Source organism: Anopheles funestus, chromosome 2RL (assembly GCF_943734845.2).
Source record: "Anopheles funestus chromosome 2RL, idAnoFuneDA-416_04, whole genome shotgun sequence".
NCBI classification, from domain to species: domain Eukaryota; kingdom Metazoa; phylum Arthropoda; class Insecta; order Diptera; family Culicidae; genus Anopheles; species Anopheles funestus.
In genome coordinates, this window is record NC_064598.1 from 17,694,471 (window position 1) to 17,715,022 (window position 20,552).

A 20,552-nucleotide genomic window follows, 5' to 3' on the forward strand; every position below is an offset into this window, starting at 1 on the left:
AGTACAGCACAATACTCCGCGTATTCCAGATCTGCGTTTGTTTACTTCCCACGGCTGTCAAATTACCGTTCAATATGGCGGACGCTGAAAACACACTCAGTATCATATTGGACCAACCTGCCACATTCCATATGATTCTGTGCCATTAGCAAATCCAGCTAGTTGTGTTGTATTCTTGTTGATAGCAAGTGGAAAAAAGGCTTGTGTTTGCCGACTAAACTTTGTCCCAGCCATGGAGGAAGTGACCCCTAGATCTAACGAACACTGGAAACGGGTAAATTGCTTACATATCGATATCTTTCACGTCGCTCACTGTACCAAATGTGGCTGGCATTCTACCTGCCAGCTATCTACGCCGTTCTTTATCAGTGATAAAAAATGTAATTTAAACACAATGCTGATATGATTCACGTATGTGCACCAAGTGGATTGGTAAGATTGTGTCGTCATTGGGTAGATTGTGTAGATCCTATGCAAAACGTGCAATCTTCAGCAGCATAGCATATTGTAGGTGACAATTATTTGTGTTTGTTCCTAATGGAGTCTTGCAGGAAACCTTTTAACTGCACCACACAAGATTGAGACAGTATAAGAAAGGAGGAAAAACAGAAGAATAATTATTTTTTACCAAAAATTGATATTTTACAAATTTCTCTTTAGCAGTTACTCATATCCGCGAAGTTCTTTACTTCGTTCCTGTTGTTTTGGCTGTTTCCTTTTAAGTTATTTAATCGAGAACAATCTGTTTGCACAATTCACAGGCTTATCTCGGTCCGCTGCCGGATGAGTTTCTACGTGTTACTACAGCGCAAGACATTCAGGAAGTCTCCGACAGGCAGGCCGCTTTGGCCCTTCAAAGCTATCACAACACCTATACGCCGCATATGGTAAGTACTCGTAGTGGCCGTTCAAAAATGTTTGCATCGTGACTAATTCCATCAATTTTGTTTCTTTTTTTTCAAGGCTCCCAACTTTGTTGGTCGGTTGAGCATCACCATTGCACAGGCTAAGCTGGTGAAAAACTACGGCATCACCCGGATGGATCCGTACGTTCGCTTACGTGTGGGGCACTTTGTTTATGAAACACAAACGGCTCCCAATGGTGGACGAAATCCACGCTGGAACCGTGTCATACACTGTCAGCTACCGGCCGGCGTGGAGACGATCGCGCTTGAAATCTACGATGAGTGTAACTTTTCGATGGACGAACTGATTGCCTGGGCCGAAATTCGTATTCCGCAGTCGGTGCTGCGTGGTGAAACGCACGAAGATTGGTACCCGCTGAGCGGTAAACAGGGCGAAGGGCTTGAGGGCAGCATCGATATGGTGATGAGCTTTAATGTAAGTATCTTCTGGCCTTTCTTTACGAATGCATCCGTGTTAATGCGTGCCTTTTTGTCTTCCCCAGAATATGGTCGTACAGCCGCGCATGATACAAACCAATGCTCCGGTCGTGTTGGTACCGAACGTGGCCACCGGTACTCCGATGCCGGTGTTTGTTGCCCCGAATCAGCCACAAGTAGCAAGGCCACCACCTCCAGTGCTTTCCGATGATGATCTGACACGTATTCACGAGATGTTCCCACAGGTCGATAAGGAAGTGATCAAATCGGTCGCCGTAGCCAACAACCAAGATCGTGACGCAGTCATCAATGCGTTGCTACAGATGAGTAGCTAGATTTTGCAACGATAAGCGAGGATATGATGGTGCGCTTAAGACCGAGAACGCATTTTTCTTGCTGCCGTACCGTGCTTGGGCAATTTTATTGAACCTTCCAATATTTTGTTGTTTATGTTAATATTTACAAAAGCTTCTAACCGTATTTAATAAATGTACGCTAGGCATATAACTTTCCAACGCAAATTAGTTTATGGATTCTTTTTTCTGCATGTCCATTCCATGTTAACAGCGCACATTTGCCAAGAAAACCAATCAAATTTCATCAAAATCAACATACATTCGATGAAAAAAATTTAAATTAGGTATTGTGCAACATTTGTAGTGCTTTGCGGAGCACTACACCTGTCCGCCATGTGACAATTGGCCAAAATTATTGCACTCGTCTACGTTCACCTTCATATGCCTGCGATCAAGCGGCGATTTTTGACACAAACATCAAGTAAACAAATTTTGTATTTGCCGCCATCGCATCAAGCACGCAATCGATTCAGTGCAAAATTGTTAAATATAACCACGAAAATGATTCGTATTTCGGCTCTGAACGAGGAAGAATCGGACGAAGATAGTAACGCATCCGATACCGAGTTAATCGTTACGAAAGAAGCCGAGGTATTGTAGTATTGTTTGTGTTTAGGTTTTTGCCGGACATGTTTACAACTCTCGGGTTTATCATGATTTCTGCAGGAAACAATCGCCATCTCGGAGTATGTGCGGGCGCTACAGATGAAAAATGAGAACAAACAGCAAGATGCGCTGGAATTGCTACTGGAACTGTTGGATACTCAAGTCATAAATGATGTACGTAAACCCATGCAGTGCTTTCTGTACGGTTCTGTTGTAACAATTGTTTATCATACGTTTTACAGGTCACACCCACCCAAGCGGACAATAAATTGTTCGCGGTTAAATACAACTGCTATCGAAACATTGGGCTGATCTACGAAGAGCAGGGTAAGGAACATCTCGCTATCGAATTTCTTATGAAAGCAATGGATCTGGATGAAACGGATGTATACACCATGTCCCGTTTGGCACATATGGCCCTCAAGACGGGCCATCTGCAAATATCGAAAATGTATTTCGAAAAGTGTCTTAAACGCAATCCAAACCATTGGCCTAGTATGGAAGGACTGCTGCGGGTGTTTTGTAGCGCCACGAACGTGGTAGAAGCATACGGATGGGCCAGCCAGTGTCACAAAAAGGATAGCCGCAACAAACTGTACGTGGATGTGCTGAGAGCAATCAGGGAACGGTTTAAATCGACGCTATCGTATCTGGACACCGTGTTTCTCGTGCCACCATCGTTCGATTTCACCGAGGAAGAGAAACATCGGCCACTGGCACTTGCATTGGAAACATTTGACGAACTGTTTAAACCACGTCACCCAGCGTATGATCCTCCGGACCTTACCGTGATGCCGGAAACGTTGAAAAATGTGATGAAAGTAGATGATCTTAGTTTCGAAACGATCGGCAATGTGCTGGTAAAGCTGAACCAACTCATGGAGGAATTAGATTTGGTAAGTGGTTTTTTATAATTCAATTCTGCCGTTATTTGCTTATTGTAACGTTTGTACCTTTTCCTCACAGAAATGTGTATTCATGGTGGACACGGATGAGCTGTTCTGTGAGCACCGGAAGGAGACACCGGAACAAATGGAAGAAGATGTACAGATGTCACCGGATGCAGCAGAATGTGCTGGTGATGTATCCACTGCGAAAGATGAAAACCGAATGGAAACGGAAGAAGAGGAAATGTGCGGTGGTGAGTAGTACATTTCGAATAATTTTTAGTAAACCATACTTAAATGAAATTGTTTTCAATCCTTTGCAGAAGAAGTTAACGATGTTAGTGTTACTGCGACCAAGTGTAATGATGAAACCAATGGCAATGGTAATTCTGCTGCTGATAGTGCTGATTCTGGCGTTGGTAAGATGAGTTTTCCCGAGGCTGTAAACCATCGCAGTATGTAACCCTTATACAACCGTGTTCCTTCCGATAGATGCTAACGAGCAGGCCAAAAACAAGGCACGTCGTAGAGGTTCCGAGTTGAAGATTCTCGAGCAATGGGGCTGGCATAAAAACCGACGATCGGCGAGAAAGAAGAGCGTACAGGAAGTGAACGATCCGGTCGATGCAACGGTGGATTCGTTCTTCAAGCAAGCAGTCAAACAGCATCTTTCGTATGTGTGATTTGACCAAATTTTCTTTCGCTGGCATAACATTTTACTTTAAATATTTTCAGAGAGGATCAACGCTTCAAAGATTCTCCCTTTGTTATTGAGGATCGTACAGAGCCCCAAAGTGATCAAGCTGTGGAAGTTCAATCTCCGGAATCTACTGAAGGATCGACGTTACACACTACCACACAGATGGAATTTTGTCGTGAATGTAATCTGCATAACTTTGTCGCTGAAATGAAGGAAAGCGACATTGACGTGTACGCGCTGATGTATGGATTTTTGGCCCACGTCTCAAGATCGTGGGGCGTTGCGATGAAGCCAGAGCTACGCAAATTATACTTGGAAGTTCATTCACATTTCGTACAGTACACCGATTACAATGCATGGAACCAATTGTCCGAGGATCGGTTGGAAACGATCTTTCAAATTACATTGTTTCATCTCGAGCTGAAGCTGGATGCTGGTTTGTCACGGGACAATGAACAAACGGAAAGGTAATGAAATGCGAACTCTACTCACATTTCACATGTGGAACAACATTTTATATAAACCGTTTTTCCCTTTTGCAGTATGTTCGATCAATTCGATGAAGAAGTTTTCCATCGCTGCCGGTTCTATGTGGACAGTTTACCAACTCTCCAAACAGTTACAGTTTATCGCATTCGTTTACTGTGGATTGCTTACATTCTGGACTGTAGCATGCAAAAGTACGACGAAGCATTGGATAATCTCTATGTGGTAAGCTTGTTTATCCAAAAAACATTTAATCCATTCAATGCAAATTCTAATTTTTCTCTTCTCTTTTGTCTGCTTCAACTGTGCAGCTTTCAGAGTTAGTGGAAGCACCGGGCGCACCACGCATAGAATTAAGCTTTCCAAATCAGTGTTTGAATACGAACGTTAGTGGAAGTTCTGTTCGCGAACTTATTGGTGAAACGGAACGCAAATTGCGTATTGAGCGTGTAAAACGACACTACGACAATGGCGAACATGAACCGGTGGTTGCAATATTGAAAGATACGCTCCAGTACTACACATCCGTAGGGAATCCAAACGAATCGATACTTAGTCTTACAATACAAACGCAAATGCTGTTGGAATCACTCTGGAGCATGGCCGAAATGGAGGTAATGTGCTGTAACTTCATCGATAGCTGATTGTAACTGAGATCTTTTGTGTTTCAGGAATGTTTTGTGTGGTCGGAAAAATCCTTAACGTACTCCGTACAACAGTTCATGACTGCACCGGTACAGCACGATAGCCGAAAGTCACGAATGTGGGCGAATAATATCAACTTTGCGCTGCTTTACATTGAGTCAATTATCAAACAGGAAGGAGTAGCTATAAGTAAAGTCCTAAAGCCTTTTCATCCCAAGTCAAACGCCGGTTAGATCAGTAGTTCGTTGACGGATATCCTTTTGTCGTTTTAGTCGATCTTCTCGGTAAAAATCTGTCACGACTCATCCAATCGTTACATCGTATGCTTACGCATCAGCTGGATCCGAGTGGGGAGAAAAATTACACTGCCCAGCTTTGCCTTATCGAGTGTTGGAGAGCTTGGATCGTACTTTACTATATTTTGGAGAGGTGAGAATAGAGCTAACTTTCTTCCGTCGGTTGTTTAATACAGCTTCTTTGTTTTTTTTTTTACAGACAAGATGATATGGACGGTTTGGTTAAGTTGAACCGCACGCCAGCAATTGCCGATCAAAGCGGTACATTAGAATTGGAACCAGAGCGTCTCTGCAATTCAATTATGATGTGCTTTGTTGCACACGAGTTACTAGGAAAGTGAGTATGGTTTTGAGGTGTTCCTGTACTCTATTAAAATATTAATGTTTTAAAACATCTTTGCCACTCGAAAACAGGAAAAATTGGTGCTCAAAAGGAGACAGCGGTATACTGTTTCACACACTCGATGTCGTTGTGCCGAAAATACGTTCCCCAATGTTGGAACCGTTCCGTGAAACTCTAAACGAATATCTTGAACAGGTAACGTACTGTTTGTACGGATATCCACAGAAAAGACCCCGGCTTCGGCACATACAGGATCACTGTGCCGTGCAAGTATCGCTCACCTGGGAACGAGCCATTCAACTGTTCGATCTCTACCGTCCGGACAGTTTGCCCGAGTTTAACTCATACAAGTATGTGCCTTTTGATGGTGTATAGTTCTTCATCCAATAATTACTCGATTTGTGTTTTCCAGATTGGAATCGATTTCAACCGATATGGAAGCACTGCTCCAGCGTATCATTCTGCTCATACCGTGTGAAATTAACATCATGAAACTTTCTCGTCCCATTTCGGAGTTTATCGATGGCAAGGGTAATACTTTACCCGAGGCGGCAAACATCTTGCAGAGTGAGGTGAAACCAATTTTTTATCTGTTGGCTGACTTTTACTTCAAAAGTCGAGATTTCACCCGTGCGATCCGGTACTACGTGATGGATTTGGCACTGGAACCATCGCGGTTTGATTCTTGGGCAGGAATTTCACTATCCAAAGCAAGCAAAGTGGAAACGAAGCTTAATTCAACCGAAACAATACTGTAAGTGGTGCTGCAAAGTGCAACAATGTGCAAACATAATTTTCTTTTTGATACGTCTTACAGATTGCAGGAATTTCTGGACGAAACTGACAATGGTATGAAGTGTTTCGATCAGTGTCTGCAGCTAAATGAAGAAGACTCCCAACTCTGGATCGAGTACGGTTCCTTCGCGTACAACATTCATTCTTTCTGTTCGCGTAGCTTAAAGCTGCTTAGCGACACACTGTCGATGGAAAGGTAAAACACTCCTTCGTTAATATCCGCATTCTGGCTGATCGCATCGTTGTAATTCTTTCGCAGCTTCGCTCTGGTCGAAACACATAAGGAGCGTTGTCTCGATATAGCGTTTACGTGTTTCAACAAAGTGAGCCTCATTAAGCTGTGCTACAGCAATGCAGCGGGTGATGTTATCGATGAGCAACAGATACAATCGAACCAAGAGAATGGACACAACCATGAGGATGAAATATGGCTGCATCACTACATGCTTGGCAAAATAGCGGAAAAGAAGAAAGAACATCCGGCCGTTTATCTGACGCACTACCTAAAGTCAGCCAAATATCTGTACGAATGCAACGCGACCTATCCGATCAAGATCAACCACAGCAGTCCCTCGCAGCTTGCGATCGAAGCGTTGGAAATATTCTATCGCATTAATGCGGCGATCATCAAGTACGTGGAGCAGCATTCGCCGATAAATAAGAAAACGTCCCGGTTGTTTCTGCGTACGCTAAAGGAACTATCCACCAGCCCGTTTGCGGTGAATCGGGCTAAAATTAATGAGAACATGCTTAAGCGAAAGATATCACCGAACGGTGGAAGCGGCAATGCTGGAGGTGTGACCGAAATTGATATTCCGGTTGGTTCGCCAAAGGTTTCCAAATCTGGCGAACAAATTACGATAGAAAGTACATCGGTGACACCGTCGGATGGTGCTACGTTGGAAGAAAATAAAGCACCAGAACAACCAGAATCGACTGGCACGGTTTCACTAAACAGTCCACCACCACCAGCAGAACCCAAACCGGGTTCCAGTGAACTGCAAACGATCGATGATGCAAACGTTCCATCGCCGGTATCCGGTTCCAATCAAATGCCCGGCCGTATGCTCGAACATCTACGGGTGGAGGAAATAAAACAGCTTGGTGATCCTCAGCATCCCTCAGTGCGGCGCGGATCTCAGGAAAGCGCCGTTACATCCACCACTACAACCACAACAACCACCACCAGCACTTCCTCGTCGAGTAGCGATTCGTCCGACAGTGATACGGATACGTCTTCCGATTCGGACAGTGACAGCAGCTCAACGGACGACGAGCTAATTGTGAGTATGAAAAGCAAGCAGTTACTTCATCAAAATGCACATTATTTGTCCTGTATGATCATTCTCACACTAGAACCAGCAACCGATCAGCCCAGCTCAACGGGACACCATTTTCAAGCTATGCATCAAGAACCTGGAGGAGTGCATAACACGCTTCCCGGAGCATTACAAATCGATGTATCGGCTCATACATCACTTCATGCATGCACCCGGCGCAACAAAGTCTTACGAAAGCGCACGTCACCTATTGCTCGGCACGTACCGTACCACGCTTGGTAATCAAATTCCGGGACTGTTTACGGAACGGAAGACGACCAATTTCTTCAATGTAAGTGTGTGTGTGAAGAAATGTGGAACATGTTTTCTTCAACGAAAGATTTTCTATCTCTCTTTGCGATTTTAGGGTTTATGGAGAATTCCTGCCTCGGATATTGATCGTCCAGGCAATTTTGCTTCTCACATCTCAAAGTGCGTGATCGTACTGATGGAAACGTTAAAGGAATTTTCCGAGCACGATGTCCTGTTAGAGTTGGCACTGCAATTACAGCGAACGCCCGAACCAGACAAGTAAGTGCTACCTGTATTTTAATTTAGAGCCAATTTTGGGGATAAAAAAGCAATTCTTTACTAATAACAAAAACTTCTGGCTAATCTGGCAGGAAATATCTTAACGATTACGAGCGCAAAGAGTTAGTCCAGCAGGCGATACTGTTCTGTGTCCAGGTGTACCGGAGCATGTTGAAAAAATACACCGACGGACGCAACGACACCGAGCTGCTCTCGCTGATGGTCGATATGTACAAGGCATACCGCAAAATCATCAAGCACATGCAAGCCAAGGAGCCAATGTTTGCGACGGTACTGATCGACGCGTACCGAGTGTTCGTTAGCGATAAGGTTTCAAAATTACCGGAAAATGTGAGCTTGCTCGATTTAGCGGTAAAACTGTGCACATACGAAATGAACTATCGCAAAACGCAAGAAAAGCAGCAACAGGCCAATGGAACGGCTGGAACCGGAGCAGGTAGTTCGGCGACGGGCAATGGAGGTAATGGTTCGAAATCGACGCTAACCAGTGCTGAACTTCCGGCCACGATGATAGTACCGATGCAACCAATATCGGCGGTAAGTTTTGATTAGATGATTAGGGGAGTTTTTAACTGTGTAATGGACATGTTTGGTCTTAATTCACACGAAACAGAACTTTATACCTGGGCTTACAAAACAAAATCGACGTTTCGGTGCAACGAAAGCGTCCACCGTTTCTATACCATCATCCACGACTGCAACGAACGAACAAGCGATCGTACAGCAGCCTGGATACCCGGCACCACATCCATTCGCACAAACCACAATGAACAGTATGATGTCGGACCTTTCGTCGCGCGTTACCATTACGCCAATTATGCTCGATGGCACAACGTCCGCAACGGGTGGTGCTAACAACCCAAAAGTCACCGCATCATCAAGCTCAATGATGTCTTCTTCCACGAGCGTGTCGACCACTGCATCGAAATCGTTAGCCTTTTCCTCGATTCCTACAAACGAGCTACTGATGCCACTGGCATCCGGATCGGCAATGCCTTTACCACCGTCGGTTACACCACCAACGCAACTGTCTACCCCTTCGGTAGCTGGTGCGATTAATTCTACCACTTTATATGAACAATACCTGAAGCTGTTCAGCCAAATCCCGAACATTGCATCGCTCGGTAACAATCCCATGATGGCGGCTGCTTTAACTGAGTACTTAGGTAAAATTCTTTTTTTTTTTTTTCATTTTTAATATTCAACGGCATGCTTAACTCTTTTTTCTTTCTGTAAATGCCACAACCATCAGCTACCTTCAAAATGCAAAAACCGAAAGCTGCGCTTTCTCCCAGCGCGGATCGAAACACTTCCACACCTTCCCCATTGCCGGGCATGTCCCTGGGCTTACCGAAAGGCATGGCTAGCATGAGTGGGAAAGAGTACAACCCACCCAGTAACCAGCAACCCAAAAACACTCACGTGGCAGGAGGTAAAAAAGGACCCGGACCGAAAGCAACTGCCAGCAGTACGATCACTTCCATGAACATTGATCAACACCAACACCTCGCTACGATTACGCTTACACCAATGTCCACACTAACCGGTACGCCTTCAATGACGGCCAAGAAAGATTCACGCGTATCTTCACCATTCGCCGGTACATCGCAACGCGTTTCTTCACCGTCGCCCATTCTCACCATTACGCCATCCGATGGGCCAATGGTTGGGCGAAACAAGGACCCACCGGGAGGACGCAAAATGAAGGGCAGAAAGCCGGGTACGTCCACAGGACAGCAGGTACGTCCTGCACCATACAGCAGACCCGTTCCCACCATACCGCAGCTCGGCGTACCTGGATTATCGATCGAACCCGTAATGGGTCCGCTCGCGCAAACCATGGGTGGAAAATCTTCCGGCACGACCGCTAACACCGGTCGGGTGGATAAATCCCTACCTGCTGGCATGTTCGATCCGGGCGTACCAAATGATTTGGTGGCGTCCTACATGGAGCTTCTTCAAAAGTATCCCCACATGGCACGTTCGGTGTTGACGACCATGAAGGGTACCGGTGCGTCAACAGCTCAGCAAACGGGCGGTAGAAAACAAACGGCAAAACAGTCGAACAAAACACCCACCATGGCAATGCAGGCAGCGATGGCCAATATGCAATCCACCGGTACGGTGGGAGCAAATCGGTTCACTTCGAGTCCTACCAGCATACCGAGGATTAGTGCGACAATAACTGCGGTGCCGTCCGGTGGATATTCCACCGACACGTACAACAGACAATCGCCGTTGATTGGTGGTGGTGGAGGTGGCAGCAGCGGTAGTTCCCCTTCTCAAATGGCTTTGCATCCGATGGGTGTTGTTGGGTAAGCGCTTAAATGTCACAATGCTAAACAAACGATCGCTCTTTTCTAAATTCGTCCTTTTTCTACCATATTTGTTTTAGTTCCAATCAGCAACAAGCAAAAACATTGCAGCAAAAGTTAGCTGAACGCCAGAAAGCGAATAAGGCACGGGAGACCGAAGTTGCCGGGGGATCGTCTAGCGCCAAACCGAAACCGACCGATGATCCGGATGTGATCGTGCTAGAATGATCCTTACAGGATGCTTCACCCAATTTGGATCGCCGTAGCTAGGTATGGAAGCTGGAAACAGCAATTACACTAGCCATTCATACTGCCAATAAAAGGTACTAGAGATTTTACATCTTTAATGATTAACAAAGCAAGGTTCTGTCCTACAGTCGCAACACAATATCACTATTCGATAGTTGACTGGTAGCCGAAATACATTCCATTCTTACGAGCCACAATAGTACCACTCACAGCTCTTAGAGGCAGATACAACGAAAAGCTCCACTACCTGTCAAATTAATCTCACTATGACAATGCCACGCAATCAAAATGTTAAAAGGAAGGAGGAATCTCCTGATTTGGAATGATTTCGCTTCGGAGTTCTTGTTGGTTAATAAGTAAAGGGGAACCTTACTTAGGGGAAGTTATTTCTCGATTGTCCTTCCATACCCCAAAAAGTGACACACGAAAACGAACCTCACCATTCGATTCGATCGATTTTGATTTTATTCCGTTTTTTATTTGTGATGAGAAAAAGGTACCGCGCGTGACCGTTTTTTTGCGTTTTCGACTGCTTTCGCGTACCACCATAAAAATGTGTTAAGGCCAAAATCTGAATGCTATATTCCATGTTTTGTTCTATCAAATGTGTGAGTGTGTTTTTCCTGATCTTCTCATCCTATCCGTTGTTCATAACATCCACATCAACAACAACAAAAACAACTAAACGTGTAGCTTGTTTCATTGAGCTTTCCTGTTTCCTTTCTTCAACTGTATGTATGTTTTGTTTACGTTTACTTTGCTATCTGCTGTCCTTTATCCTTTTTCTCACTATTCCTGCTATTCCTTTGACACTGATTTCCATTGTTTTCATGATTGTTTTGCATTTCCCTTTCTCTAGTTTCACTGTTTTCTAGTTCTCGTTCTATCTATAGCTGTTTGCAGTTGTATGTCCCATCGCAGTTTCGTCGTGACCAATTTCGAATCTACCAAGAGTATTACGCTTCAGAATACGTTTCGCTAGTGTTTCTCTTTCATTTTTGTTTTCTTGTGTTTTTTTTTTGTTTTGTTAATCTGTGTCTCTCTTTCTCTCCCCCCGCTCCCATCTTACGTTCTAAATACTCTGTAAATCCAGAATCACACATATTTGCACTGTACAACAATTCGCGTATAAAAGTAATAAAATAATAATAGTAATATTAATCATCGACAAAACGAAAAAGAAAAACCTGTATATATCTGAAGCCGGCACTGATGTGTGTGTGTTTGTACAACCCTTATATTAACTAAAGGGTTGCACGTTCGTCTAACCTAGTTTCGATCGTTGCCCTTTTTTCCAATATAGATTCTACTTTTCGTTCTGTTTTCAACGTATTCTCTATTTACTAACACAAAGAACCGTTCGGTCGTTTGCTTTTGCTACAAGAAGGCCTCAAATTTCCTGTCCAGGTGGTGTAGGTGGTGTAATTTTATAAAGAGCACTTTAACGATTGTTGTTAACCTTCATTATTTCTAAATGTAGTCCTGCTTCTTTTTTTTAGAATTCCCTTCCAACCGTTAGGAGTCGGGATTTCGCTAAGTTCGATCTGATACGAACTGATAACTCATCTTTAATCCTGTCCACTGCTTCTTCCTTTATCCCAAAATTTTGTTTCACTGTACTTTCGTTCGCTTTCGCCCAATTGGCCCAAAAAAAACGGCATCGCTTTACCGTTGAAAGAACGTGTCCTAACTGTGCAATTTAATCGTGACGCGCAACGTCCTCGCCGGCAGCGCTTGCGTGCGTGATTAGAAAAGATAGATAAAAATATTTATGGATTTAGCGCTTATTAGGGGGTCGGTAATAATTAATAGATTAATAATATTAGTAATTATTATTTTATACATAAATAGCTTCCGCCTGTCCCTCGCTCGAGTCGAGCGTGATTTTGTGATCACATTCGTCGTCGAAAAATCGCCGGAAGGTAAACTCGAAGAACCCGTGATGGAACGGTTTCCCACTGTCGCACACCTCGTCCAGATTGCCGTGACCGCCCTCGTCGCAGGATGAGGACGAATCCTGCAGCCGGCCCGGATCGATCGGATCGAAGTTGGACGTGTCGGTCGGGTACTTGATTTTGGGTTCGTACAATGCCTGCTGGCTACGCAGATCCTTGCTGAAGTCGATCGTGCGGAAGAACGGATGTGACTTGATCTCGTCCACGTTCCGCCCGATCCGTTCGTCCTCGTTCTTGCACAGCCGCAGTATGATGTCCTTCGCTTCCGGTGTTAGTTGCGCTTCCGCCGGAATGCGCAACGTTTGCCGCCAGTTAATAACCTGCAATCCGAATGTGGATGAAGCGGAACAGGGTAACGTGTAAGTAAATCTGGTACAACACCTGTGCACGCCTTGCTCTTACCTTTATCTGTGTTTCCTCTGCTGTATTTGCCAAAAAGGGAGGCTGTCCGACTAGCATCTCGTACAGTATGACGCCAACGCTCCACCAATCGCACAGCTGCGTGTAGCCGCTTCGCAGCAACACCTCCGGTGCGATATAGTTGGGCGTACCGACGATTGAGTGTGCTTTGGCGCGGTTTTTCTCCCGGAACTTTCGCCTAACATAAATCGTAGGGTTGAAGAGAACAAAAAGGGATGCATTATTGTTCGATTATTCGTTACGGGCAACTTCGTTCGTTCGTTCGGCTTACCTTTCCAATGGTGGGGGAATTTCCGTACCAAACTTGCTCCACGCTTCCATCGAGTCTTGCCTTGCATGATCTGTGAAAGGATAAGCGTGTAATTAGTTGGCAAAGCTCTTGAAAACGCGCCGACAGCAACAATACATACCGCTCTTTTGATAGTACTTCGAATCGTGCGTCCAGCGGAAACCGGTGCACAGACCAAAGTCCGTCAGCTTGATATGTCCCTTACGATCGATCAGCACATTATCCGGCTTGATGTCTCTGTAACGAGTATACATATTGGGGAATCATTATGACAAGTTAGTTAGCTTCTTTTCATGATCGTGAAACATGTGTTTAGAGAAGATCAAAATCTTAAATGACAATGAAAGTTGTCAAATTCTTCACCCAGCCACAAAAACAAACAAATATAGCTTTTTTGCCCAAAAGACGTATACTCTTACCGGTGAATAAATCCCATTTTATGGACGCTATCAATCGCACAGGTCAGCTCGGCGATGTAGAACCGGGCTAAATCTTCTTCAAATATTCCTTTCTTGATCAGCAGCGACATGAGATCTCCACCTGCAAAAAACCAACAAAATGTGTTAAACCATCGTTTGTTCTTACACATTCAACTGCTGTTACGCTCGCGCTCCTTACCCGGTATGTAATCCATCACGAAGTAAAGATTATCCTTGTCCTGGAAGCTGTAGTACAGCTTCACCACCCACTCATTGTCCGCCTCCGCTAGAATGTCACGTTCGGCCTTCACGTGCGCCACCTGATTTCGCTTGAGCACGTCCGCCTTGCGTAGCGTTTTCATCGCGTACAGATGGTTGGTCGTGTCGATCTTCTTCACTAGCGTCACCTCCCCGAACGCTCCGACACCGATCGTTTTGATCTTCGCAAACATCGACTTATCCATTTTGGCGCGCTTCAACCGAATGTAGTTGCTTTCCTTCTGGCACAGCAGCTTGCGCATCTCGATCTTCGTCTCCTCCGGCAGATCGAGTTTCGACATTTCACTTTCCAGCTGCTTGATGCGGAAGTTACGCTGCGAGTACGACTTGAGCACGTTCTCAATGTGCTGCTCCATGAAGAACTTGTACGCCTGCGGTGAGTAGTGCTTCACCTTACACTCGGACCGTTCGGCTTCCTTCTCCTTGGACAGATTCTTTCGCTCCGGTATCGGCGATTGATGTTTTATCTTTCGTGGATTATCTTCTCCACCACCGCCACCACCACCACCACCACCGCTGCCGCTACCTCCACCGCCGGCACTGCCACCGCTGGAGGAAGCATTACCGATGGCTGCATTTCCACCACCTGCCGCTGTGCTCGCTCCGGTCGATGGTTGCATGGTGGTGGACGATGATTCGGTACTACCGGTGCTACTACCTCCTGATAGCCCGTGATCCATACCAGCGCTAGGTGCACCATTCGTGTAGGCCGGTGCCGGCCCATTACTGTTGCCTGCCGGAAAGCGAACCGTTTTCATGAGACTACTTCGGACGCCACTGCTAGCCGTCGTTGTTGTCACCATGCCACGCTGCTTAGCATCGTGCGTAACGGCATGATGCTGTTGGTGATGGTTTAGTTGCTGCTGAGACTGCTGTTGGCCACCGCCTCCCATCAGTGCACCGAGACTTTTAAGCGCACCGGTAAAAGCGTGCGTCGAGTTGCCATTACCATTGCCGGACGATTTCAGCGGTGCTTTCGGCAATGGCAACTGTTTCGGATCACCGGCATGCTGCATCAGCCCGTTGGTGGTGGCTCCATGGTGCAGCTGGTGATGCTGATGATGATGTGCCAGACGATCGTCATCGACGGTTCGCGCAAGTCCGGCCGCTTTACCATTGCTAACGATGCCGGTGCCGTGCATCATTGCGCCCGGATGATCATGATTATGATTGTTATGCATACTATTCTTCATATTATTGTTCGCATTTGCGTTAGTGTTACTACTCATATTACTGTTAATAGTATTAGCATTCGCATTATGACTACTGTTGCCGTTGGTACTGGAGTTGACGCTGGATAGGTTCATTCCGTTACCGCCGTTCACGTTCGCACGTTCGCCATTTACACCGCTACCGTCAACATTGCCACTGTGTCCATTATGGTGCTGATGGTGTAGATGATGCAGGTGATGATGCTGATGTGACTGGTGGTGATTGTTGCTCCCACTGCCGCCGTTGTTTCGATGCTGCTGTTGCTCCATTTCCATCGCCGACGGAGTACAGTGAGGTGAAGGGGGTAAGGGTGGTGGTGTGCCACCGCCACCACCGCCTCCACCACCACCACCATCCAGCAGATATGCTGGCGGAGGTTCTTTTTTGGGCGATGAATGTTTTTGCAGCAGTATCATCGTCGAATCGTACGATGGCGGATCATTCGGTGAACCGGTGGCGCTATGATTGTGGCTGGTATTACCACCATTGCCACCATTGTTCGACAGCACCTGTGGTTGTGCGGGTGACGATTGGCCATTCACAGTACCACCGCCACCGCCGGTCTGCACTGGCACATTAGAAGGAAGCACGGTTTGTAAACCGGGCTGCGATGGTTTTGCACGCAGTGGTTGCTTTGGCACGACACTGACCGTACCGGGCGGTCCGGACGGGCCGGATGCTCCACCGGTATGCCGGCTAGTGCTACCATCATGCGCGATACCCGATGGCGAAGGTGACGGTGGTGTTGCGTACCCGGTTGCCGCCTTGTTTAGCTTGTGCTGCACCGAGACGGCGTACGATGGTGGCGGTGGATTGTTGTGCATCGGATGGCCAGCACCGGTGCCACCTGCACCACTACTACCAGCAACGCCACCGGCCGGTGCTGGCGGTGCGACTGCCGTTTGCAGGATTGGCTTTTGCACCTGCGTCGATTTGACCGAATGCATTATGATCGGATGTTGGGCCGCTTTTGATGCCGGTGCATGCACGGTGGATGGTTTCGGTTGTAACGGAATCGGTCGCTGAATCGAACCACCCATCCCACCGACGGATCCACCACCACCACCACCTGCTCCGCCGCCGCCGCCACCTCCACCACCCTGCGAAACGGTTATCGGACTGGATGAACCGATCGATGCGTTCGAGTAGAAGCCGGAGCTGGGACTTTTGCGAAAGTCCGACTGCGTGGATGATTGGGTCGGGCTCTGGCGGCTGTGAAATGACGTCAGATAGTTGGGTGGTGACGAAGGTCCAATTGGATAGGGTGGCGGTGGTTCGTTCCCCGTGTATACTGCCATCTGCTGGCTGAGCTGTTGCTGCACCTGTGGTCCATTCTGCACGATAATCGGCTGCCGCAGCTGATGGTTCCCACCGCTGGCAATGGGTGACGAACCGCGGGCAGGTGATTGAGAGGCCGCCCCACCGAACTGTCCATTCCGACCGGATGCAACCGAGGCCGGTGACATGCGCTTCAGCAGATGCATCGGGTTCGGTGGCTGAGGAGTGGACGGTGTGGACGAGCAGCGCGGTGGCGGTATCGGTGGAGCATCGCTGAAGTTGGTCGGGCAGGGCGATGGTGAGTATTGTGAGCTGCGTCCCACCAGGGCCGCCGACGAGAACGGTTGCTGCGAGTGGGGACTGTTGGAGCGTGAGCTACCGGCACCGGAATCGAGTGCCGGACTGGTGCGCTGCATATGCAGCGGCGATTGCGGTGCATCCTTCTCGATGCTCGGTTTACGCTTCAACGGTGCGACAAGCTGAAAAAGCCGGATAACCAAATCAGTAAGAGTGTGTGATGACATTAGGGGAATGAAATCCTTTTTCCCAGAAAATAATAGGCAAACCTACCTGACTACCACCCAAAGATTGGCCTGTCTCGTACGGCATCAATTCGTTTTTGATCTGCTCCAATGCTATCGCGTTGTACGTCGAGTGGCGAGCCACTGACAACGGAACTTTGCCGCCTTTTCCATTCATGCTGATTTATAATATGCATAACTTACTGCTATTTCCTAGATCTGTAAACGGATTGTAAAGGGGAGAGCATTAGTTTTAACATCTCTACAACTGTGTGATAATTTATTATTTATTGTCCCTGACAGGGTCATTTGGTCCTACTTCATGCGTGCATGCTCACAGGAACTTAAAGGTTTCGTGACCGGTGGCAAAGGATACGCAACCTTCAAACAAAATCCATCACTAGGATGCGAAACATCTCCCCTACCGTGAAACTTTGCATAAACACACACGGCGAACATTGGTGGTGACACGGAAAATCACAGCGCTTGCCGCGATTCGAAAAGAAGAACACGCACAAGAAGGCATAGAGATCATCTTTTAGCTGCATAAACCGTGACTCACGCAGAACCATCCACCATCATCGCGCGCGCTCTATAACACTCTCTACACACAGGCACACATGGCTCACGCTCACAGATGCGTGTTTATTCTAATTATTCGTGGAATGCACGGAATGCAAAGTAGAAAGAACGAAACAAAAAAAAAAAGAAATAACAAGACGTACGAACTGGCAGGGAAAAAAGAAGACGTCACACACGTCTCTGTGCGCAGATTTTGTTGTTGTTATTTTTTTGCATAATGCCATTGCAGGGTTCACAGGTGAGAATTGTACGTGCATAAAGTGTTTTTAAAAAGTTAAATAACAACTCAACTTTTCCACATTCCTAAGCTAATTTGTCAGAAATCGAGTTAGAACAGACAAACGAATGTAGCTTTAAATTGCGTTTGGAAAAGTGTTGATCTTGGCTTTTACAAACACTTCAGCTTAACTTTGCAAAACATTAAAGCTGATTTAAAGATTAAATAAAAAAAACTACGCTAACAAATATTTTTGACCCGTCCAAAATCCCTGCGTAATCGCGTTCAGTTTTTATGTTTCACAAATAATATGCAGCATGTGAAGGCCTTTTTTGCGAACACTGAACATTTTTTTTGACCACTCCGTAATTCCACCGGCATGGGTTAGGATTCCAAGAATTTTCCATGAAAAAATTGATTCTTCGTACTACAAAGAAAGAGCAGCTGACTCTGTTCTGTTGTGCAGTATTTGGCCACAATATGATTATTGTTGGCAATACTTCTGAAACATTTGCATTGGCCACAGGTGGGTGTATATTTTGTTGGTGCAGTCGATCGAACTTCATAGCGACCGTCGAAATCAAAGTAAGCTATGTGTTGTGTTGGATGCATTTCGTAAATGTCATCGTGTCCTCCGTGTGGCATGGAATAGCAATTCGCGATTTTCTTCCGTCACCGTCACCGTAAAATCGCTCCACATCAATGTTGCCTGATGCGGTTTCTTTTCGGAAATGTTTTCTTCACGCCATTCCTCATGCTTTGTTGAATTGGTTGCAGATGATTATATTCCTTATCACACCGAGGAACGGTTTGTTGTGCCGAATTTTAATTCCACTCACGAACGGTAACAAAATATTCCATGTTGAGGGTGGGTAAAAACTATTGCACGGCACAAAATTCCGTGAGCGATCACACATTTGACGACATCTCGTTCGTTTTCCGCAACAGAATCGTTGTTTGATCGACAACCCCACTCCCGCACCATTCCCACTCTTCTTCACTTCGGCCGATGGAATGTGGTGCTGGTGCTGAGGCCATACACACCACCATCGTACTCCATTTTCATCCAAGTTTTGTTTACGTGAGATGAAAACCCCCTGTGTGTGTGATCACACGAGCCGCATTTTGTCCCCTTGCATACGGGCAGTCGACGAGAGGGTTACGGGGGACAATTTTTAATGCAATCCGATTCAGGGAATCGCGCGTAGTAGCCACCACAAAAAAACGACACATGTACGTACACACAACGATACACACACGCGCGTACAAAAACACAGCCATGCACGCACACACGTACACACAGCGACACACTGCACGATGGGATTGCTTCCAATTCCACATTCCACAATCCCTTCGGTCAGCGATTATCGAATATTCCATTGCGTTTTCTCCTTGTAGCAACGCGAGCGTGTATGTGTGTGTGTGTGTGGGTATATTTCTTTCCCCTAGAATATCACCATGATCACACACTACCCCCCGCACCGTTTGCCATTTCACACGCGTTTTGATCTCGACGAAAATAAGATTCCACATACCAATGCAATTTCTTCTCCCGCACAGTCTGTGCGTTCATTCTTTTTTTCTTTCTTTCGCTTCTTTTGCTTCTTCTGCTTCTCATGCCACCACTAGCACCACCATTCACGGGCACATTTTCTCTCCCCTTTTTATTCCGTGTACCCACCCGACCGATCTGCACTACACACGACAGGGTACGGGGAGGGCCCTTCTTTCCAAGATATGCACGCACGCACGCAATCACGGACGCAAATACGTCCTCTTCTTCATCGCACATTCACGTACGCACACGCACCACAGCCGAGGATGACAACCCAGGCAAGAGGAGGAGGAAAAAATCGACACACACCAGAGTGAAGGATAGAGAGAAAAAAAACGGGGCCACCAATTTTACCTTCGCATATTTCACTGGCAAATATTGCGGTGGGGTGCGCGTTTCACAGCAGATCGCGAGGGATCAGTATAGTAGTGCTCGGGAACCAATTCCTCGTCACGAAAATATCGAATTTTTGTAGTTTTGACGTTTATCAACAACACAAAAAAGCACACACATACGCACGCACACACACACGGCGCTGTGCTTTCAGCGATCCGACATGTCGGTGCTGAATACGATCTGGTGGATGAATACCACAATAGCCGAGGTAGCGATGTCCGTGCACATCTGTCACGAACTGAACCTGATACTATAAACATGCAACATAGCTTATTCGAAAAAATGGAATATTATTTGAATTTTTGCTTAATTTACGTTTTTAGTTCCATTTATCAAATAAGATTAAAATACGTGCCACAATTTATATGTTATCGCGAATATCCTCAACATTTTCCGATTCTTAAATCGGTTTTAAAAATGCTCTTATGCATTGCCATCTCTTCGCTTTTGTAATGGCAACAGTCTCTTGTTAAATATTGAAGCGAATTTTTATTAAAACCTCGGTAGTACCCCAATAATTTCTAAAGTTATTTTAGA

General features: G+C 46.1%; 3 protein-coding genes across 3 annotated transcripts; 2 read left to right on the forward strand and 1 right to left on the reverse strand.

Annotated features, from left to right (window-relative positions):
* The first annotated feature begins 107 nt into the window (after positions 1-107).
* LOC125766501 (toll-interacting protein-like) lies at positions 108-1,864 on the forward strand. Its single transcript, XM_049432527.1, has 4 exons — positions 108-274; positions 762-887; positions 964-1,341; positions 1,409-1,864. The coding sequence occupies exons 1-4, from the start codon at positions 233-235 to the stop codon at positions 1,676-1,678; spliced, it is 816 nt and encodes a 271-aa protein (XP_049288484.1). The 5' UTR covers positions 108-232; the 3' UTR covers positions 1,679-1,864.
* A 165-nt stretch (positions 1,865-2,029) lies between these two features.
* LOC125766459 (calcineurin-binding protein cabin-1-like) lies at positions 2,030-11,001 on the forward strand. The gene is made up of 22 exons (XM_049432439.1): positions 2,030-2,290; positions 2,366-2,479; positions 2,548-3,201; positions 3,272-3,446; positions 3,516-3,611; positions 3,685-3,865; positions 3,928-4,359; positions 4,435-4,603; positions 4,690-4,992; positions 5,050-5,212; positions 5,296-5,452; positions 5,519-5,656; positions 5,734-6,012; positions 6,075-6,416; positions 6,480-6,653; positions 6,717-7,740; positions 7,814-8,068; positions 8,144-8,307; positions 8,400-8,865; positions 8,942-9,494; positions 9,581-10,643; positions 10,724-11,001. Exons 1-22 carry the CDS (start codon positions 2,081-2,083, stop codon positions 10,869-10,871), a joined length of 7,260 nt encoding a protein of 2,419 aa, XP_049288396.1. The 5' UTR covers positions 2,030-2,080; the 3' UTR covers positions 10,872-11,001.
* Positions 11,002-11,334: 333 nt separating this feature from the next.
* LOC125766467 (serine/threonine-protein kinase Warts) lies at positions 11,335-20,316 on the reverse strand. Its single transcript, XM_049432465.1, has 8 exons — positions 19,974-20,316; positions 17,315-17,484; positions 14,175-17,223; positions 13,976-14,096; positions 13,678-13,793; positions 13,539-13,608; positions 13,250-13,445; positions 11,335-13,167 (listed from the first exon to the last, which is right to left on the reverse strand). Exons 2-8 carry the CDS (start codon positions 17,441-17,443, stop codon positions 12,730-12,732), a joined length of 4,119 nt encoding a protein of 1,372 aa, XP_049288422.1. The 5' UTR covers positions 17,444-17,484; positions 19,974-20,316; the 3' UTR covers positions 11,335-12,729.
* Positions 20,317-20,552: the final 236 nt, after the last annotated feature.

What these genes read in the sequence shown, in the direction of transcription:
- LOC125766501 (XM_049432527.1), top strand. Translation starts at nt 233, where the DNA reads ATGGAGGAAGTGACCCCTAGATCTAACGAACACTGGAAACGG. An exon ending in CTAACGAACACTGGAAACGG is followed by an intron (nt 275 to 761) that starts GTAAATTGCTTA and finishes CACAATTCACAG; the next exon opens with GCTTATCTCGGTCCGCTGCC. An exon ending in ATATGGTGATGAGCTTTAAT is followed by an intron (nt 1,342 to 1,408) that starts GTAAGTATCTTC and finishes TGTCTTCCCCAG; the next exon opens with AATATGGTCGTACAGCCGCG.
- LOC125766459 (XM_049432439.1), top strand. Translation starts at nt 2,081, where the DNA reads ATGCCTGCGATCAAGCGGCGATTTTTGACACAAACATCAAGTAAACAA. An exon ending in CATTGGATAATCTCTATGTG is followed by an intron (nt 4,604 to 4,689) that starts GTAAGCTTGTTT and finishes TCAACTGTGCAG; the next exon opens with CTTTCAGAGTTAGTGGAAGC. An exon ending in CCCGAGTTTAACTCATACAA is followed by an intron (nt 6,013 to 6,074) that starts GTATGTGCCTTT and finishes TGTGTTTTCCAG; the next exon opens with ATTGGAATCGATTTCAACCG.
- LOC125766467 (XM_049432465.1), bottom strand. Translation starts at nt 17,443, where the DNA reads ATGAATGGAAAAGGCGGCAAAGTTCCGTTGTCAGTGGCTCGCCACTCG. An exon ending in AAAATGGGATTTATTCACCG is followed by an intron (nt 13,794 to 13,975) that starts GTAAGAGTATAC and finishes TACTCGTTACAG; the next exon opens with AGACATCAAGCCGGATAATG. An exon ending in GAAGTACTATCAAAAGAGCG is followed by an intron (nt 13,609 to 13,677) that starts GTATGTATTGTT and finishes ATCCTTTCACAG; the next exon opens with ATCATGCAAGGCAAGACTCG.